The 16,988-nt window shown below is 45.1% G+C and overlaps 1 protein-coding gene across 1 annotated transcript in view; it reads right to left on the reverse strand.

Annotated features, from left to right (window-relative positions):
* Positions 1 to 465: 465 nt before the first annotated feature.
* SNRPC (small nuclear ribonucleoprotein polypeptide C) overlaps positions 466 to 16,988 on the reverse strand; it is a 58,625-nt gene continuing 42,102 nt past the window's right edge. Inside the window, exons 4-6 of the mRNA XM_069633500.1 lie at positions 12,750 to 12,851; positions 2,769 to 2,873; positions 466 to 998 (exon numbers count right to left, since the gene is read on the reverse strand). Coding sequence (XP_069489601.1) covers positions 877 to 998; positions 2,769 to 2,873; positions 12,750 to 12,851 — 329 coding nt within the window. The 3' untranslated portion in view covers positions 466 to 876. The remainder of the gene's footprint in view (positions 999 to 2,768; positions 2,874 to 12,749; positions 12,852 to 16,988) is intronic.

Genomic DNA, 16,988 nt, shown 5'->3' on the forward strand with positions numbered 1-16,988 from the left:
AAAGCTGCTTTTAGGCCTGCAGCCGACGGAAAAAAGCAGGACAAGATCACAGCACTCCAAAGAGTGAGAAGTCATCGCCAATTCATTCGAAGAAAAAAAAAAACAACAACACTTTAAATATACTGTATAAAACAAATATTACCAGCTGTATCATGAAATTCAGTGTCCCTAGTCTTGCTGGGATTCAAATAGTTTTGGACTGCCTGGACAAATAGGACTGCCTGAAATAGGATCAATGCTTTTGGTTGCACGAAACCTGAAACCACTGAAGCAATATCATTACCCAAAGGGCAATTGAACCGTTCAAATAAACTAGCTCATACTAGGGAAATTACTTACTATTGCCAAATGCCCTCAAACACTTTTGTGGTGTGAACCTATTCCACCGCAAGAAAAGCCTGGATCAGCGATGCGATGACCTAAACTGGAAAGCAACATTGTGACCACGCCCATAACAGTCAACCACACCATTCAATCGTGTTTATTTAAAAACAAATATACAACTACAGTTTTAAACAAAAGCCGTTCATCGTTGCAAAAACACTTGGAAAGAACTGGCAGCTTGAATAGAAAATTGGATAACAAAAGTTTTTTTTAAAAAATAAAAAACTGCACAGACAAGTCCTAGAATGATGGCCGACTTGCTTTCACCAAGTCTGGTATGTTCTTCTGACATGCAAAGTATCCCCCTTCTCTAGCAGGCTGTTATCCAAACAGGAGAGCTGCGACCAAAACAATGGGTTCTTCGTCACTGTAAATCAGTTTCACTGCTCTCGAAGGAGCTATGCAGTGACAGACTCCCTCATGGAAGGAGGGGCAATGTGGCAAAACAATGAAGGCAAACAAGAACACAAAGGGAGAATTTAGTCTGTGGCTTTATCTGTCTGGCCTGGCCATTCCTGGTCTCGCTAACATCATGGGCCGTGAAGGGGGTCTCATCATGTGGTGGCCTGGGATCATCTGCATGTGTCCTCCCATTGGGGGCCTCATTCCTGGTCCTGTGGAGAAGAAAAAAAATTGCGACTGAAGCAGACAAGTTGGGAAAAAGCAAAACAGATCAGCAGATTGCGCCAGAAAGGTGCTCTGCAAAAACTTTATACAGGTTTTGTCTTTAAAATAGGGAAAAAAGGCATATCCGTACTACACATACCCATAAGCCTTAGTGACTCAGAGGGAATGCACATAAATAGACTCCAAACAATGCTTTCTGCGTGTCAAGATAAAAGAGCTAATTAAGCATTGATCACTAACAGACTTAGTGTGACAGTGATGGGATCAGTGTCTCGCAAAGGACATGTTCAAGCTTTGAAAAATGTCCATCAGAACAAAGGTTAATGAAATTAACTGATGGTTTGAGTCAGCCTTGGAATAAATAGCTATAGGGTCCCTGCAATTGGTAAGGGTACTACTCCTAGCTAGACATCAGGTCTTAAAAGTGAATGGTCAGGATCTGGTCCTACTGCTCTGTTGTAGAGCTCGGACTGTAGTGTTAGTGATAAGAGCTGCTCATTTGGAGCAGAGGATGGAAATGGCAGTGAAACAAGCAACCCATTTAGTACAGCAACGTAGTGAGCCAAAACATACACATTGGATGCAAGCTTTTCTTATAGACACCAAGACAGTGAAGGAAGGCTTCAAAGCATGACCACCCTCATCCAAAGGCATACCCTGATCACAAACAGGTCTTATAATAAGACAGCTAATTTCCTTACCTCACCTACCTTGCATTATTTTACAACCTTATCTATAAATAATGTTCTCAAATAGTAAATTACACTGTTCCACAACATTAACAGGACGGTAAAGCACCCTGGGTGATTGTCTACACTATATATTCTTTTTTGTGTCTACTGCATTCACCTTGCACACAGTACACTGGTATCAGGCACCGACAAGTGGCGTGCTAATCACACTTTAGGAAAATGGTTCAATCATAATGAAACTTCTAATCAACTGTATGCCACACTCTTTGCATACTAATGTCAAACAGACAAACCAACAAACTCCATTCCTTAGCTTCACATCCCACACAATTAACCAAATTCGAAGTCTGCTACCGTTCTAATGCCCTTTTCCATTAATCTGCAGACTGATGTGGTATATTCTTTCCTTGCTGGGGTCACCAGACATCTCAGACGACCTTTGGCACTGCAAGACCAGCACAGCACCGCCCTCCACCCCCACACACGCACCCAGAAAACCCCTGAACGTTAATGTCCAAGGCTTGGAGTCTACATGATAGTCCACATTGTACTGTTGGCATAGACCTAATTCACATATGCGAGTGATTTGAAGAGTAATCCTGTTATAACATTTGGGACAAAGATTTAAGGGCCTTCAATAAAACCTTTCTTGGAGACAATATTTAGGGCCATAAACCAGTAGCTTAAAAATAATTCTTAAAATGTCACTGCACAACCAGTTCCTTTTCATCACACCCAAAGCCTATCCCACCAGAAACCACTCTGAGGCCAACAATTATTTCTACATGCATTGCAATAGCTGAAAACTAAGAAGCTGTCGTTTAAAATACAGGTCTACAAAAACGTCTAAGAATTAGAATGGGCAGTTTCCCAGTACAAATAAAAGTGAACATTTTAAGAAAACAAAATCAGAATTAGGTCCGTGTAACCAAGCCCATGCCAAGGAAAAAAAATACACAGCACCATTCAAGAATATGCTACACTTTAATTAAGCATTTGTCCCATTTGTGTCATTTTAAATTACAGTTAAAACATTTCCCATAATGTTATGTGACCAACACTTACCTGGTCCAACCTGCATCATGCCTGGCGGAGGTGGGCCCATCATCGGCATCATGGGAGGACCAGCCATGGGGGGTGCCTGCATCATCCCAGGGCGAGGTGGTCCAGCTGAAAAGACGAAGCAAATATAAAGTAAGCATTCAAAGTCCCTTTGGGTTGGATCTGTGGAAGGGAGTATGCTTAGCATTGCTTGAAACGTACGATGGGCTAGTGGGAGTTTTGGATTTGTCAATTTGGACGACTGCAGAAGGGGGATTACATTAGACTGGCTCTGTGCTGGAGACTCCTCAAGGGAAGGACAGTTATTCAAGATTTGCTAAGTCACAATGGAGAGAAGGGGAGGAGTACATGCAGTAGCAGGGCCCGTCAGCGTAGGTACAATCAGAAGCTTTAGGGAGACTGGCCTACCTAGGAGACTGAGGGGTGGGGGGCATTTTTCTGAATTTAGGGGGTATACCCACACCCCCCCTTCATTTCAGGTTAAAAAAAAGTGGGAAGTGGGCTTTCCACTGAACATGTATGAACGCTGTTGTAGCAATGGAGCAGTAGGAGCTGGACAAGTTGCCCCCAGAGAGGGCCTCCAGTCAAAGCCATGTGAGACAAAGGCACTATCAAGCATTGTGGTGCATGCCATTTTGAGAAGCGCAAGGCCATGCAGAGGCCTTCAGAAGAGGGTAATGCGGAGAGGGTACAGCGGTCAGCAATGCAGTTCCCATAGCTGCCTGCGCAGACAAAGCAGAAGATTAACAGTTTGTGGCGCTAATGGAACCAGCGGATTGGGCCGCCGTGAGTTGTAGTGCAGGGAGGAGTCCTCAGGTACGCAGCAGTTTCCCAGGCTATGTACATGGGACTGCAGGTGCATAGATATGAGGGCTAGGTTGTTTGAAGTGTGGTGCTCCCTTACACAGTCCTCAGTTGCCCAGCCACCCTCCTCCTCGTAGCAAGCAAGCAGATAACTGAGCCACTTCAATTACTCGGAATTAATCTGAGCAAGCAATTAAGAGCCTCATTGGTAAAGGAAACTATAAAGACCTAGACCATCCCGTATCTTCAAGCATCCATGTTCTACAAAGACATTTTCAGACTGGCAGTCAATTACCCTGGTTGATACCAAAGAGTCACTTACTGGCGAGAAAGAAAAAACTAATATGCCTGAAAGAGGAGTCAGAGAACTGGTCACAAACCCTAAGAGGAGAAAGTAACCCATGGTTTACAAAGTAAAGAGTGTCGCAAACCAGAGATAATTCTATAAATATGAATGTGAAGTGAAATCAAGTACTAGTTAAGAGGAGAGAATCCAAATTAGCAACCCCAGGAGAGGAGGAAGGTTGTCATAAGAAAATATACCCAACTCAAAAAAGCCTGGGTTACAAGAGACAGAAAGGCAAAAGCGCCTAGATCATAGTATAAGAAAGTGCTCAAAAGGAGTGGAGAAAAACTGCCCCTAACAAGGGGATAAAATCCAAGTGTATTGTGAAAGTTACATGAACCTATGAAGGTGGCAAGAGAATAAAGATATCATAATAGAGACCTTTGAGATAAAGAGATGACATTGCCATTTGAGACACCCAGGTGAAGGGAGATATTCTCACTGTTAGTTAAGACAGTGATGGGGCCAGCAACAACTAGTTTTGTACCTTGGACAAATTCCTTTAGGAATTCCCGACTACCGACGAGCACCTTTAGTTATTTTCATAGGCATGGATACCTCTTTAGCAATAGGGAAAGGTAGGCCTTACTCCATTTTATTGAACAGTAAAGAATGTCCCACAAGTGTTTGCCTCCTTCCGATCCACCACAATAGACAAAGGGTTCCCAACAACGCAAGATCAGAAAAATGCATCAAGTGTGCGCCTTGCATCCAGGCGCACACCATAAGTAGACTAAACCATGCCCCTCACCAGCACCCCAAAATATAAGTGATTTCACAGCAAGGTCCAGGTGAGTCCCCAATCTCTGAAATGTATTGCCCAATACTTTCACAATGTGTGTAAAGTGCTCCATGCACTTTCGAGTTGTCCCTGACCGCTTCCTTCCCTGCCCATATACCCAACTCCCAACCCACCTACAAAAAAAAAAAAAAAAAAGGACAGGGAGCCGATCAACTAAGACATCACACTAGGGCATCCTATGCCTTGGGCAGCCCTCGGCTAAGGGTATGAGGCAAAGGGCAACTCCTATGAAAGCAGCTCAAAATGATGTCTGCAAGGGAAGCAGGCAGCTGTCACCCAGCTGCAAATGACAAGGTGGGCACAGTGTAAAACATTGGGGTCAGCAACTCTCGGTTGCAACACCAAAACTACCCCACTACTCAAGTTAGCCTACAACCTGTAATTATTTCACACACCAAACACCACTTATCCACTACACAAACCACCACTCCAAATACCCACAGTTGCAAGTTAGTCAACAACCAGAAATGCAAATCTAGGCGCGTTACATTGAATGCCGTACTCAACACCCTAAGCCCCCCCAGCCGCCACTAGCGAGGAAACGTAACCCTTATACTTTGGTGTGCGTCTCCCATCTAGTAGACGGACACCAGACCCACCACCAGCTAACCAGATACTATAATTGGATCTCTACCTGCATTTCAAAATGGGTTCAGGCCAAGTCCTCTGCCCCCTCGTCCCCCAAACCAACCACCAAGTGAATTTCCCCCACTGCAACCCCTTAGGAACCTGAACTCTCGCCCTCTTTGGGTCCACCTTATGCAAGAAAGCAGAACATTAGGATGCTGTGTCGCAAAAGGGGTAGCCCCTCCGACACCCCCGTACAAGAACCCTAGAAGCTCACCAAGCCAGACCCCCCCATAACCCCACACACCAAGACACTAACTGTAGGTTAAGGACACTCCAGTCAATCACCCACCAGCAGCCACCCACCCTCTCCAGATTACCACCCCACGTACCAAGCCACAAGGCCGCCAACATTATACCATTACACCAATAGTCACAATGCAAAGAAGATAAGTAACCCCCCACAATCCTAACAGTGCATGGCGCTACAGCGGGGTTAGTGACCCTGCAACCTAAACTCAAACTTCTAACCAACCTACCACAAAGGAGCACAACATGCCTCGACACAGAACAGGTTCACCAAGAAAAACAGGACAAGGAATAAACTAAATTGAACCACGCACACACCACGTCTCATCCAGCAGACAAATACAGAACACCCCCCACAAATATGGCTGGCAACAGAACAAACTTCAGAGAAGAGAAAAATCTCTATACACCAACACCGAACCTCTCAACCGACAATCGACCACAACATCAATACTACCAATGTCCCCCCGGCGCCCCAAACATACTGGAACCGCACAGAAAAAGATGAACACCCGGAAGACAAAAGAACCAAATAGACGCCCTCAGACCATAGATCACAAAAACACGAGGACACCTCCATCAACTACAACAAAATGTAGACTAGGAACCAGAAGAAAACAGCTACCCAATCATTAATCCAACCAACCTACTAGACGAGGACTTCTGGAGAGAGCAACATGGAAGCAGACCAAAGTAACAACCTCGAGACAAAGCAGATCTAAAAAACTAAACCAAAATACACTGAAAGAATCCACGGCATCCTAGTCAACGCAAGATCAATGTCCAAACTTGCGACAGATCTACGACAGCATTATCGACATAGCATTTGTCACAGAAACGCGGCTAGGCAACAACTAAAATATCACACTACACAGCTGCCTCCCTGACAACTTCAAGTGCTCACAATTAAACAGAAAATAATTAAATAATAGAGGACTTGCAATAGCATGCAAGGACGATCTGAAAATTAAAGCAGACAAATTGCTAAATCACAAACTGCAACCTATTCCTTCACTTGACCGTGAACGCCAAAACAAACATCCTGGTCTTCAGAACAGACACACAACGCAACATTCATTGACACTCACAGAAGCCAAACACGAACACCCCATTTCCTTATCGCCTCCTTTTTGATAGACTCTTTCCATGTCTTAACTTACTTTCTTCTCCTATTCCTACTTACCCCTCTCTGGCTCCTCCTCCGCCTCTTTCCTCTGCCACCTCTGACACTCCACTGCTTCTTCGGCTGCCCTGTGCCTCCGGCACTCTTGTTCCTCTGGTTACCCTGCCATCTCTTTCCTCCTCTGCGCATTCTCGGGCACCGCAAACACTTCTGCAGGGAGTACCTCATGCCTGTACCACTCCATGCAAAGGTGTCATTCTGTTCCACATCGCTACTCTTAACTTTAGCTACGCTGTCAAAAACTGACATCTGCGTCTCCTAGAAGAGCTTGATTTGGATGTACTTGGTCTCAACAGTACTTGGTTTACGGCTAGCTCTGTCACGTGTTTTGACACACTCCTTCCCCAGAACCAAACATCCCGTCAGGGGTGTAGCCCTGTTTTTCTCAGTGGATTCTTCCTCCGGTCATTCCAACGCAGGATGACTACTCCTCTGAATGCCTGGTCTGCCGGCTCTCCATCTTTCCTGGCCTCTCTCACTGCGGCCACCATCTACAGGTGGCCCTCTTCCTCTGAGTTGGTTGACCTCTCCTCCTCCCCTCCTCCCCTCCTCCCCCCTGCCTCTACCTCACAAATTCTCCTAGGACACCTGAACATCTACCTGGATGCTACTAGCCCCTCTTCTGGGGCTAGTTCGCAACTTCTGCATCTCCCTTTTCTCTGGCCTGACTCACTTCATTTTACCACAATACCCCAGGCGAGGGGAGTCCACTTTAGCCCCCATGCTCCCTGCCAACCATCTTAAAACTTTCCAAGTGCTTTAACAAGCATGTAGTGCAAGGATGCAGCAAGGTCCCGCCCATGCCTTCCCAGTTTCCTAAACCTACAAATCCCACCTCCACCCGGACCAGATTGGTCCTTCCTTGTTCATATATGAACCCCCCCAGTGCAGCCCTCTGCCCTGCAGCCCCTGCGGCTAAGGGCCCCAAGGCAAAGAGCGGCTCCTACATTGGCGGCTCCAAGATCTGTCTGCAGGTGTCCGCAGGGGAAGCCAAAAGCCACCAACAAAACTAAGTGTGACATGGGTGGAGAGTAGAGCAATCACTACTCCAGAAAGCACTCACCACTCTACTTTACCTCTCCATAACGTAGACTGCCATAGAATTACAACATGCATACTTAGAGAGATTTGTAACCACCAGCCTAAAGCGCATTACGCACCAACATACTAGCCAATGTTAACTAGTGCCACACCTATAGAGAACGGTCAAGATTAGCTTGCGTCACGACAGGATTAAGAAAGTTAGCATGTGCCACACTGATGGAATTCCTAACCTTGGCCTGCGTCACATCTAGATAGAAATGCGAAGGTTAGAACACTTGAATGAAATGGTTAATGACGACAAGTGCAACACTCGAATGGAATCATGATCACTAGCCTAACTCACATCTAGATTGAATATTAAAATTAGCAACCACCACATTGAGGGAATAGTGAACGGCAGCAAGCATCACACCTAGACAGAATTGCAAGGACAGCAATGCCAACTAACCAACCCACTAACAATTTCTTCCCTCTGCATACACCTAATTCTAACCAAACACAACCACAAGCCTAAAACGCAGCAATCCACACAAACATCACTACACTGCAACAACAAAACAAGCCACACAGACTTGAACAGCACACGATGACTACCGACCGTAAAACACCCCAAGCCCAGCCAACAGACCCACCGGGCTGAGGCTACCAACAGGACACCACTGCTATCTTGCACTTTTCCAGCTCATTCCCACTAACCCCCCCACCATCCCTCTTTCAGAGCCACCGGAGCGCCAGGGGACGGCTCCGGTGGTGATAGCGCGCGGTACAAATATCCTTTAACATGATCAAGAACTCGCAAAAAATCACTAGTCAAGCAAATAGAAAATGAAACTACATCAATTGGTTAAAGGAGCCCAACACAGTGGGACACGCTCAATGCAAACTCCACCAAATACCTCACCACTGCAACACCAATACAAACACTCTGGAACGACCACGTCATCATTCCTTTTGTGATCATGCTACCCACCAATGCAACCGATCAGCCCAAAAAACTTCAGACTGAACTGAAAAAAACATTGAAGGCAGCAACCTAAAAGAACTTGAACTCACAAAACCACCAAAAAATAAACTCGATTAAGCGACGCAACGATAAAAGACATTCATAGATTTATCAATGCAACAACGACTAGGAAAATCCTTTAACACATTCACGCAAGAGAGCAATGGTGCACCGCCCCTCCCTCTGCGGCATGAAAAGAAAAAACATGGAACTAGAATGGGAGGGAAAAAAAATAAAAATAAATCACAATACCAATGTCAAATCTGATCATACATAAAGGAATTTCAAAAGGCCAAAAAAAACACATGACAACCGAATCGCCAAAGCCACCAACACCCAAAAATACCATAAACAAAATGAGGAACCCAGTAAATCATGCAAAGACCCTGCAGACCACTTCAAAAAACAAACATCGGCATCCACCAAATCATACAAAGCAGACCAGTCAACCAAAACACAACCCAACGGTGAATTGTCAGAATAAACTCCAAAATTCGCCCAATTATCAGTAGAGACATTTGTCAACCTTGTAAGAAATAAAGTAGCCTCCCATGGACCCCTCCAGACATATACAAATCAATCCTCACAGGTCACACCATTGGAATGTTATTGAAATCTCTTTAACCGATCACTAGCAACAGGGAAATTCCTGCAATCATTCAAATCGGCATACTTCAATCCACTCTTCAAGGACACGGCAGGCAACGTGGAAGACCTTTCCAACTACAGACCCATCTCAAAAACATTCCCTACGGAGTAAAACTACTTGAAACCTACATCTATGGACTAACACAGTAGCACAGAACACCAGCTACTAGACCAGGCACAAGTGAGCTTTAGGTTGAACAGAGGGACTGATACTGCACTTCCTTCAATCTGGGACCATCTCAAGACAAATGCAGACTCAGAAACCAACTCCGATACTACTGGACCGCTCTGCAGCTTTCAACACAGCCACAACATTCTCATCAAGAGATTAGAAGAAATAGGAATCTCATGTAGCCCTACTCTGGATTAAATCCTTCCTAATTAAACCTTTTAAATCCAGTCCAAAGAAAACCAACTGGAGTACCTATCCCCCCTGCTCTTCAATATCCATCTACCCAACCCATTAATCAAGCTGATAAAAACGACAGCTTTACATGCTACAACTACGCAGACACGCGAAGATAGAAGACGCACAAGAACAAAAAGCTGGAAAACGGTCTACAAGAACTATGAATGGATGAACAAACAGCCTCAAACCCCACACAGGCAAAACTGAAAAAGCGATTATACCCAAAAACCAGGTAAACAACCACTACATCCCATAGCCCACTGAACTCGGAACAGCATCGACAGTCAAAAAAAAAAAGAGTCCCAATGCATAAATTAGTTATCAAAAATTGATTAGCAAAGTTTGCTAATTAAATTGTTCTTGATCAGCAAACCAACCCATTTGATTAGCAATTTTGTACTATCACTTAATGCCACCAGAAGATACTTGTATCCAAGATATAAAATTGGCAACGCGCAGTTTTGTAAACCGAAGTAAGACATTTGTGAGATAAGTCAAGCCTTGCAAATTATTTCTGTAAAATAGTGCATGTCACCACAGACCCACTTTAGTTTGGCACACTGCTGCCACCCAGAGGTCAGCCATGCAGAGTGAAACTTATCTGACTTTTACTGCAAACAAAGTAAAGTTCAAATAAAAGTTTCAACATCCCCTGCAAATGGTACTGGCCCTTCTTAAAATCTACTAGACTATGCAAGTGGGTGAAAATACTTTGCAAGCCCTGGATGAGTGTCTGTAAAAGGTTAGCTGCATGAATGGACACAAATACATATGATAAAAAAGCCTCTTAAAACTGTTTAGCCAACTCCCTCTATTGCAGGTGCAAATATATAATGCAATCATAATCAGAGCAAAGTGAGCTCTGTAGGCCAACTACGGTGTACAGTTTTGCAGTAGGCCTGTAGATGTACAGATTGGATGAAACTATTGATCGCTACTTTAAGTAAATATCAAGTTAGCTTTGTGTATTAATTATGTAAAAGACTAATCAGAGTGGACGGCAAAGAAAGAACTGGGCAAACTAGGCAGAATATTGTAGTTTGCAGCCATCTCACTTTCAGCGTCTCGGATATAAACCAACATGACAAGATAGAATGTCAAGGCGTATGGTATCAGCTCATGGGATGAGCACCAGTTGCAAGCTGTATCCAACCAGCAGGTCACAGGACTAGGTTTGCTGTCTAAGCATTTCGCTGCGCGGTCATGAACATTTTCAAAAGGGTCCACTCGTCAATATGATACATCTTCCCCAACAAAATGAAATCTAGTTGGCACCGAGATTTAGATACACTTGACTGTAAAGCATGGAGACAATGCAGTGTTTTAAAGTAGCAATACTGTAATTATGCATTATGTAACATTACATTTTTGGAAAAGGAATTGAAAGCATTTCTTTAAAAAAAATAATATACTGGTCTTTGGCCGACAGCATACAGTTAGCTCAATAACTTATCCTGATTATTTCTGGTTTGCAATTATTTGCAAAATACAATATGCATAGTACTCCCACAGAGGTCTTTCGGCACACGAGTGAAGGGGATGATTACTGCTGCACTCTCCCCCTTTCAACTTGCAGTGAACAGAGAAAAGAGGGTGGAGAGAGCTCTGAAGGCAAGAGGAATGCAGGGTGAGCTGTGCTTTCATTGAACAGGGTAACTTAAATAGCTAATAGCAAGGGGTGAGGAGTTTGGTGTTGGGACAGCAAGGTCCCCTGTGCAACTTGTCTGTGTTCAAAGTTTGGCCTGCAGCCTGTCAGGGAACCAAACTCCAAGGTTCCGAGGAGGTTTGAGGAGAAGTGGGTGGGTTGACAAAAACTTTGTTGGTTGGTGGCGCTGGCAAGAGGATTGGTACTCAAGTATGGTCACTTGTTACCCATTTCAGTCCCGAGTATTGGTTGTGCATTGATATGTATTGTTTAAAGTGCAACATAACAATTGGGGCACAATGTACCAGGTAGGTGAACCATAAAAACAAAAGACAGCCGACGCGCGTTTCGACCGAAGTCTTTCTCAAGGCATTGTAGTTGGGGTGGGGGCTCACGTTAGAGCATGTGGAGAACACCCTGTATAGGGTACTGGGTGGTTGCTGAATAGATCTGAACAAGGGTCCTTGGACGTCCGAGTGGTCCCAGTCAAGACTGGGACCACTGGCACCTCAGGAGGCCTCAGAGCCCCTGGTCCGCAGAGGGTGTGGACCCTGCAAACCCTGCACAAGCAATGGTAGGCACATCCTTGACAAACTAGGAGCAAACCCTCACAAAGCACTAGTTAATTGGAGAAAAGCAACCACCGTGTGAATGTACTGCTAGAACATGCCCAGACAGCAAGTGCAGAGACGCTGAGCACAGAAGACCGAAGCAACGAGGTAAAACAAAGCCCCCACTAACCCAACCCTCAAACTCTACATACACCTTTCAAACACAAAACCAACACAACCTTTAGGCGCAGCATTGTCGGCGCCCTTCACCACAATAATGCAAATGATAATGTAAATAATGTACAGTATTGTAACTAAGCTGAGAATATACCTGTAATGCTTGTGCCCTCATACCTTCTGGTCCGGTGCGCCATATAAACAAACTACAACAAGCCAACCACACAGTCCTGCACAACAGCACATGGGAGTCTACCGAGCCGTGAATCGCACCCAAGCTCAGCAAACCGTACAAATCGAACTGAACCCATCAACAGAACATTGCAACTCTCGCTATACCTCTTCCAGCTATGCCCCATGAACCCACTCTTACCTTTCAGATCCGCCAGAGAGCCAAGGGACCACTCTGATTGGGATAGTGTGCAGTACAAATCTTTAACATAACATTAAAATCTGTTGAACGAGAGCTATAAAAAGAACTGGAGTTATCCCAAACCTGGAAATTCACGAAGATTTGGCGGTGGTGGGATCATGCCACCAGCTGGAGGAGGAGCCGGAAATGGACTTGGCGGTATCTTTCCTTGTTGGAAGGCAGCCGCTAAAATTGTAGGAAAGAAGAAATGAGTGCCAGCGAAAGAAGATTGTTTTTTAAAAGCAACAGCACTCTTCAGGAGTGGGCCACAAAACATGAAGGGAGACAGTTAAGCGTAGGCACAGAAGCCACACAATCACTAAAACAGGAAATTTAGGTTTTCCATGACAGGAGCATTTTTAAATTGACAAAAAAGTAACTAGAAGCATCCAACTCCTCCCAACCCCCAAAACTTTACTCACAGAACCTGCTGAAAACAAAAGGGTGGACATGTGTATAAAAGGAATGCAAGTAGCACTGGATTAGCTGCTGGTCATATGCTTTTGTAATAAAAACTCGTATTCTGAGATAGTCAAGCTCTTTGCTCTGGCAATGACAGAGTGCAGAGATTACCAACAGGGCATGGCTACAATAAAATAAACAGAAAAAAAAGCAGCTGAGAACAGGCTCTATCAAGCATGCATCATTCTCACATTATTCAAAAGAGTAGTGAAGCAAAGCAGTGGTTTTATTGGGATCATAAAGTTTCCTATTGTCAAACGATCATATTGATGTAAGCCAAATATTACATACCTGTAATAGTTTTTGTGATGCTTGTATCTGCTTAGATTCACATGCTTTGCATAGGCCGACATCTAGTGGTTGGTGCACAGTATTACATAACAGGTTTTTTGATTTCGGAAAAAGAACGACTGGACATTACTGTAACAACATCTTTGACGTGTACTGCACCCATGATCCTTCCCATGTCAAGTCCCTTAGATTATTTTTCCTTGACCTGAGGTTGCACGGAGAACATGTGAAGAATTGTTAAAAACTATCGCATAACCTACACGTCATCTATGGTGCTTCTATTCTTAACGAGGAGGCGATTGGGAGGGCACATGTTAATATAAGCAGATACAAGCATCAGAAAAACTATTTGTCTTGGGAGGCTTGTGGATCTGCTTAGAACCACATGCTTTGCATAGATTAGCAAGCAGTACAAGAAGAACGCAGTGGTTTGTTAGAAGGAACAGACAAATAGTTCAGCACCGCTTCTCACACCTGCAAGTTATTCCTGGTCATGTGTCAACACAATGTGTGAAGGCATGTACTGAACTCCATGTGGCGGCTTTGCATATTGCTTCGAGTTGTATGTTAGCATTTATTGTTATGCAGCCCCTGTTACATGTGTGAAGTGAGCTTTAGCTTTTCAGACGTGGGCCCCTTCTCTTCCGGCTGCTAGGACACAAAGAACTATTTTTTCCTGGATGGTTTAGTTTTGTTGAGGCTTTACAGGACTGCCCTTCGAACAACCAGAGTGGGAGACCTTTCTCCAGAATTTTGCAGGTTTTGAAAGAAAGCAGGCAGTTCAATTGATAGTTTGACATGAAATTTAGAATTTTATTATGGGGAAAATCGTGAATGTGTTCTTAAAACCACTGTTAGGTTGCATACCGCTACCACCCAGGGGCAGTGTAAGTGACGAAAGCTTCTGCCTCAGATAATGCCCAAAGCGCACTTACTCTTCTAATTGATATCGCTATGAGAAAAGCAGTTTCTTTAGGCTTGCTTTATGCATTGTTAATGTAAAGGTATTTATATAGCGCACCATCACCAACGAGTTGGTCCACAGGCGCTCAGGCAGATCTGTAACAAGAGGGCGGGGTGGTTAGTTGGGTGAAAGCCACCAAATCGGCCTGGTGGCGTATATTTGCTGCAGTCCTTGAAGAACGCCCATACTCTAAGTGGATCCCTGCCTGGCAGTTCACCGGGCTGGAACCCACAAATGATAAAGCCCTGGCACGACACTGGCAGGCCCTGGGATACCTAGCCCTAACTGACTACCCGGACGGGCAATTTAGAACACCACAGACTTGGAGACCGGGCCATTCGGGAACACCGATGGAACTGCTACAATACTACAGATTCCGTGCTGCATTTCGCAGCACGTGGCCCAAGTTCCCCAACGAACCTCCCGACTCCCCTGGGATTGCCTACATCGCCAACTCGGGTGGGGCCCGCGGGGTGGTATCAATATACAAACTCCTTACGACTACCACACTGCAGCCCTCTAGGATGCAGGACGATTGGGCTGCTGAACTGGCGGTAGAACTCACAGACCAACTAAGGGGGAAAATGTGCTCCCACACTAATAGGGTCTCCCTGAATTTTCGATACCGAACAATACATTATCAATTGAACAGGTTATACTACACCCCACGTAAGCTCTCCAAGTTCGCCCGCTCAGACGCACGGCTCTGCCCTCGCTGTGGTGCGGAGGACGCGGGCCACTTGCGCATGTTCTGGGACTGCCCGCGACTAACCCCATTTTGGGAAGAGATCCTGGAAACTCAGTAATCTGCGACACCGTTATTGAGCCTGATCCACTGGGTGCATTATTTGGGATATGGGCGGGGGATGAAGGAGCCAGCGGGGCAGCCAAATTCTTAAATGTGTGTTGTATAATTGCCAAAAAGTGTGTTACAGAATTGGAAGTGCTCCGCTTCTCCTACCTTACGGAAATGGCTGAACTTATTAACTTGGTCTCTGAACTGCGAGGAAGAATACATCAGTACCCTCATAGCCCGATCCCAGCCTAAAAACATTTGGTCTGCCTTTAACAGTTATATCAATGGCCTCGAAACCGATAATTCACAGTGATTATTATTGCCATGTACCTTGACGCCTAATGGTCCGTAGTGCTGCAATCTCCATGTAATTACTTTTCATTACTCGTATGTGCCACTGTATTCTGTTGCCTAACCAGATTGTCATTTCATAACTGCTCTGTTGAACGTGTGTGTCATTTGCCTCTGCCAACAAAAATAAGTTTATAAAAATAAAAAAAAAAAAACACACAAACACCTAGGTTTTTAGCCTCGCAGGAAGGCGAAGGAAGAGGGCCCAAGGAGGATGGCCAAAGTGAGAGGGAAAGCAGGAGGAACCCAATGAGAAGGATCTCAGTCTTACTGGCATCAAGGCACAACATTCCTGAATCATGGATAGAAAGCCAGGAATGAGTGAGAGAGAAGAAGGCCTAGGGGAGCAGAGTGTCATCCACATAACACTGAAAGTTAGAGACGGTAGAGATATGGTAGGCCAAATAGACATTAAAGGGCATGGGTGAGAGGTTAGAGCCCCAGGGAACACAGTATGTGTAGAGAGGTGGTGGAGAGAAAGGACTCAAGTTGGACTTGGGTCAGTCCAGGATGAAGGATGTCAACCACGCCAGGGCCTGATCCGCGATGCCAAGGTTCCCAGAGAAATTTGATCAGGATGGGGACAGATGGAAGCTAGAATCAAGATTTAGAGAGGATCTTCACGCGTGTTCACGAGAGCAGTTTCCATGCCCCTGGCTGCTCTGAAGCCAGACTGTCATGGAGACAACCAACAAATGACTAAAAAGTCACAGGAGCAGAGAGATGGGGGATACTAAATAGCCCCTGGCGATCCACATAAGGATCTCTCAGAATATAAGGATTTTGGGGTGGTGCGAAGTATCTATCCTTAAGAGCTGTAGTTACTCTAGGATAAAGTAAAGAATCTCTAAGGAGGTCCCAAAGGGTCGCCAACAACACTGCTCATAAGAAGCTGTGTGCTGCAATAGTAAAATAGAGATGCCTTAAAGAGGTATCGAGAAATGTAGACTCCATAGGGCAGTTAAAACACCGAACAGAGTTCCAACATCCCATACGATTGAGAGGCAAAGGACCCTCTTTTATGGACGGGGGCCCGAGGGTAAATAAGGAATATCAGCATAGAGTAGAGTCAACGGCTACCCATTTCATAGACACTCAGGGGGTGCACCTATGTAGCATGTCCAATCGTTCAACTGCTACTGTTCCCAGTTCCCACATGCACTCCCAACGGCAGCGGCACAGCCGCAGGTTTCCCGGCTGGTGGACTAGTGTCTTTACGCCCCTTTCCACGCTGGCGGTTGCCATGGAGACTCCATGCGTGGCGAACCAAGGGCGTAGGGAAACCACGCGCCACATGCCAGAAGACGCCCACAACACCAATCCCCGTCTGTGTTGCGTTCCATGCTCGTATTGAAAAAGGGCGCTCAAACGCAGAAACATTGCTTCACAGAGAACTGCTTGGCGGTTGGATTAATCTTGTTATTTATGTATTACCTTGCTCTCGCAACGTTTGCTTGGA

The sequence above is a fragment of the Ambystoma mexicanum genome, chromosome 13 (assembly GCF_040938575.1).
Source record: "Ambystoma mexicanum isolate Mex_15411 chromosome 13, UKY_AmexF1_1, whole genome shotgun sequence".
NCBI lineage: Eukaryota > Metazoa > Chordata > Amphibia > Caudata > Ambystomatidae > Ambystoma > Ambystoma mexicanum.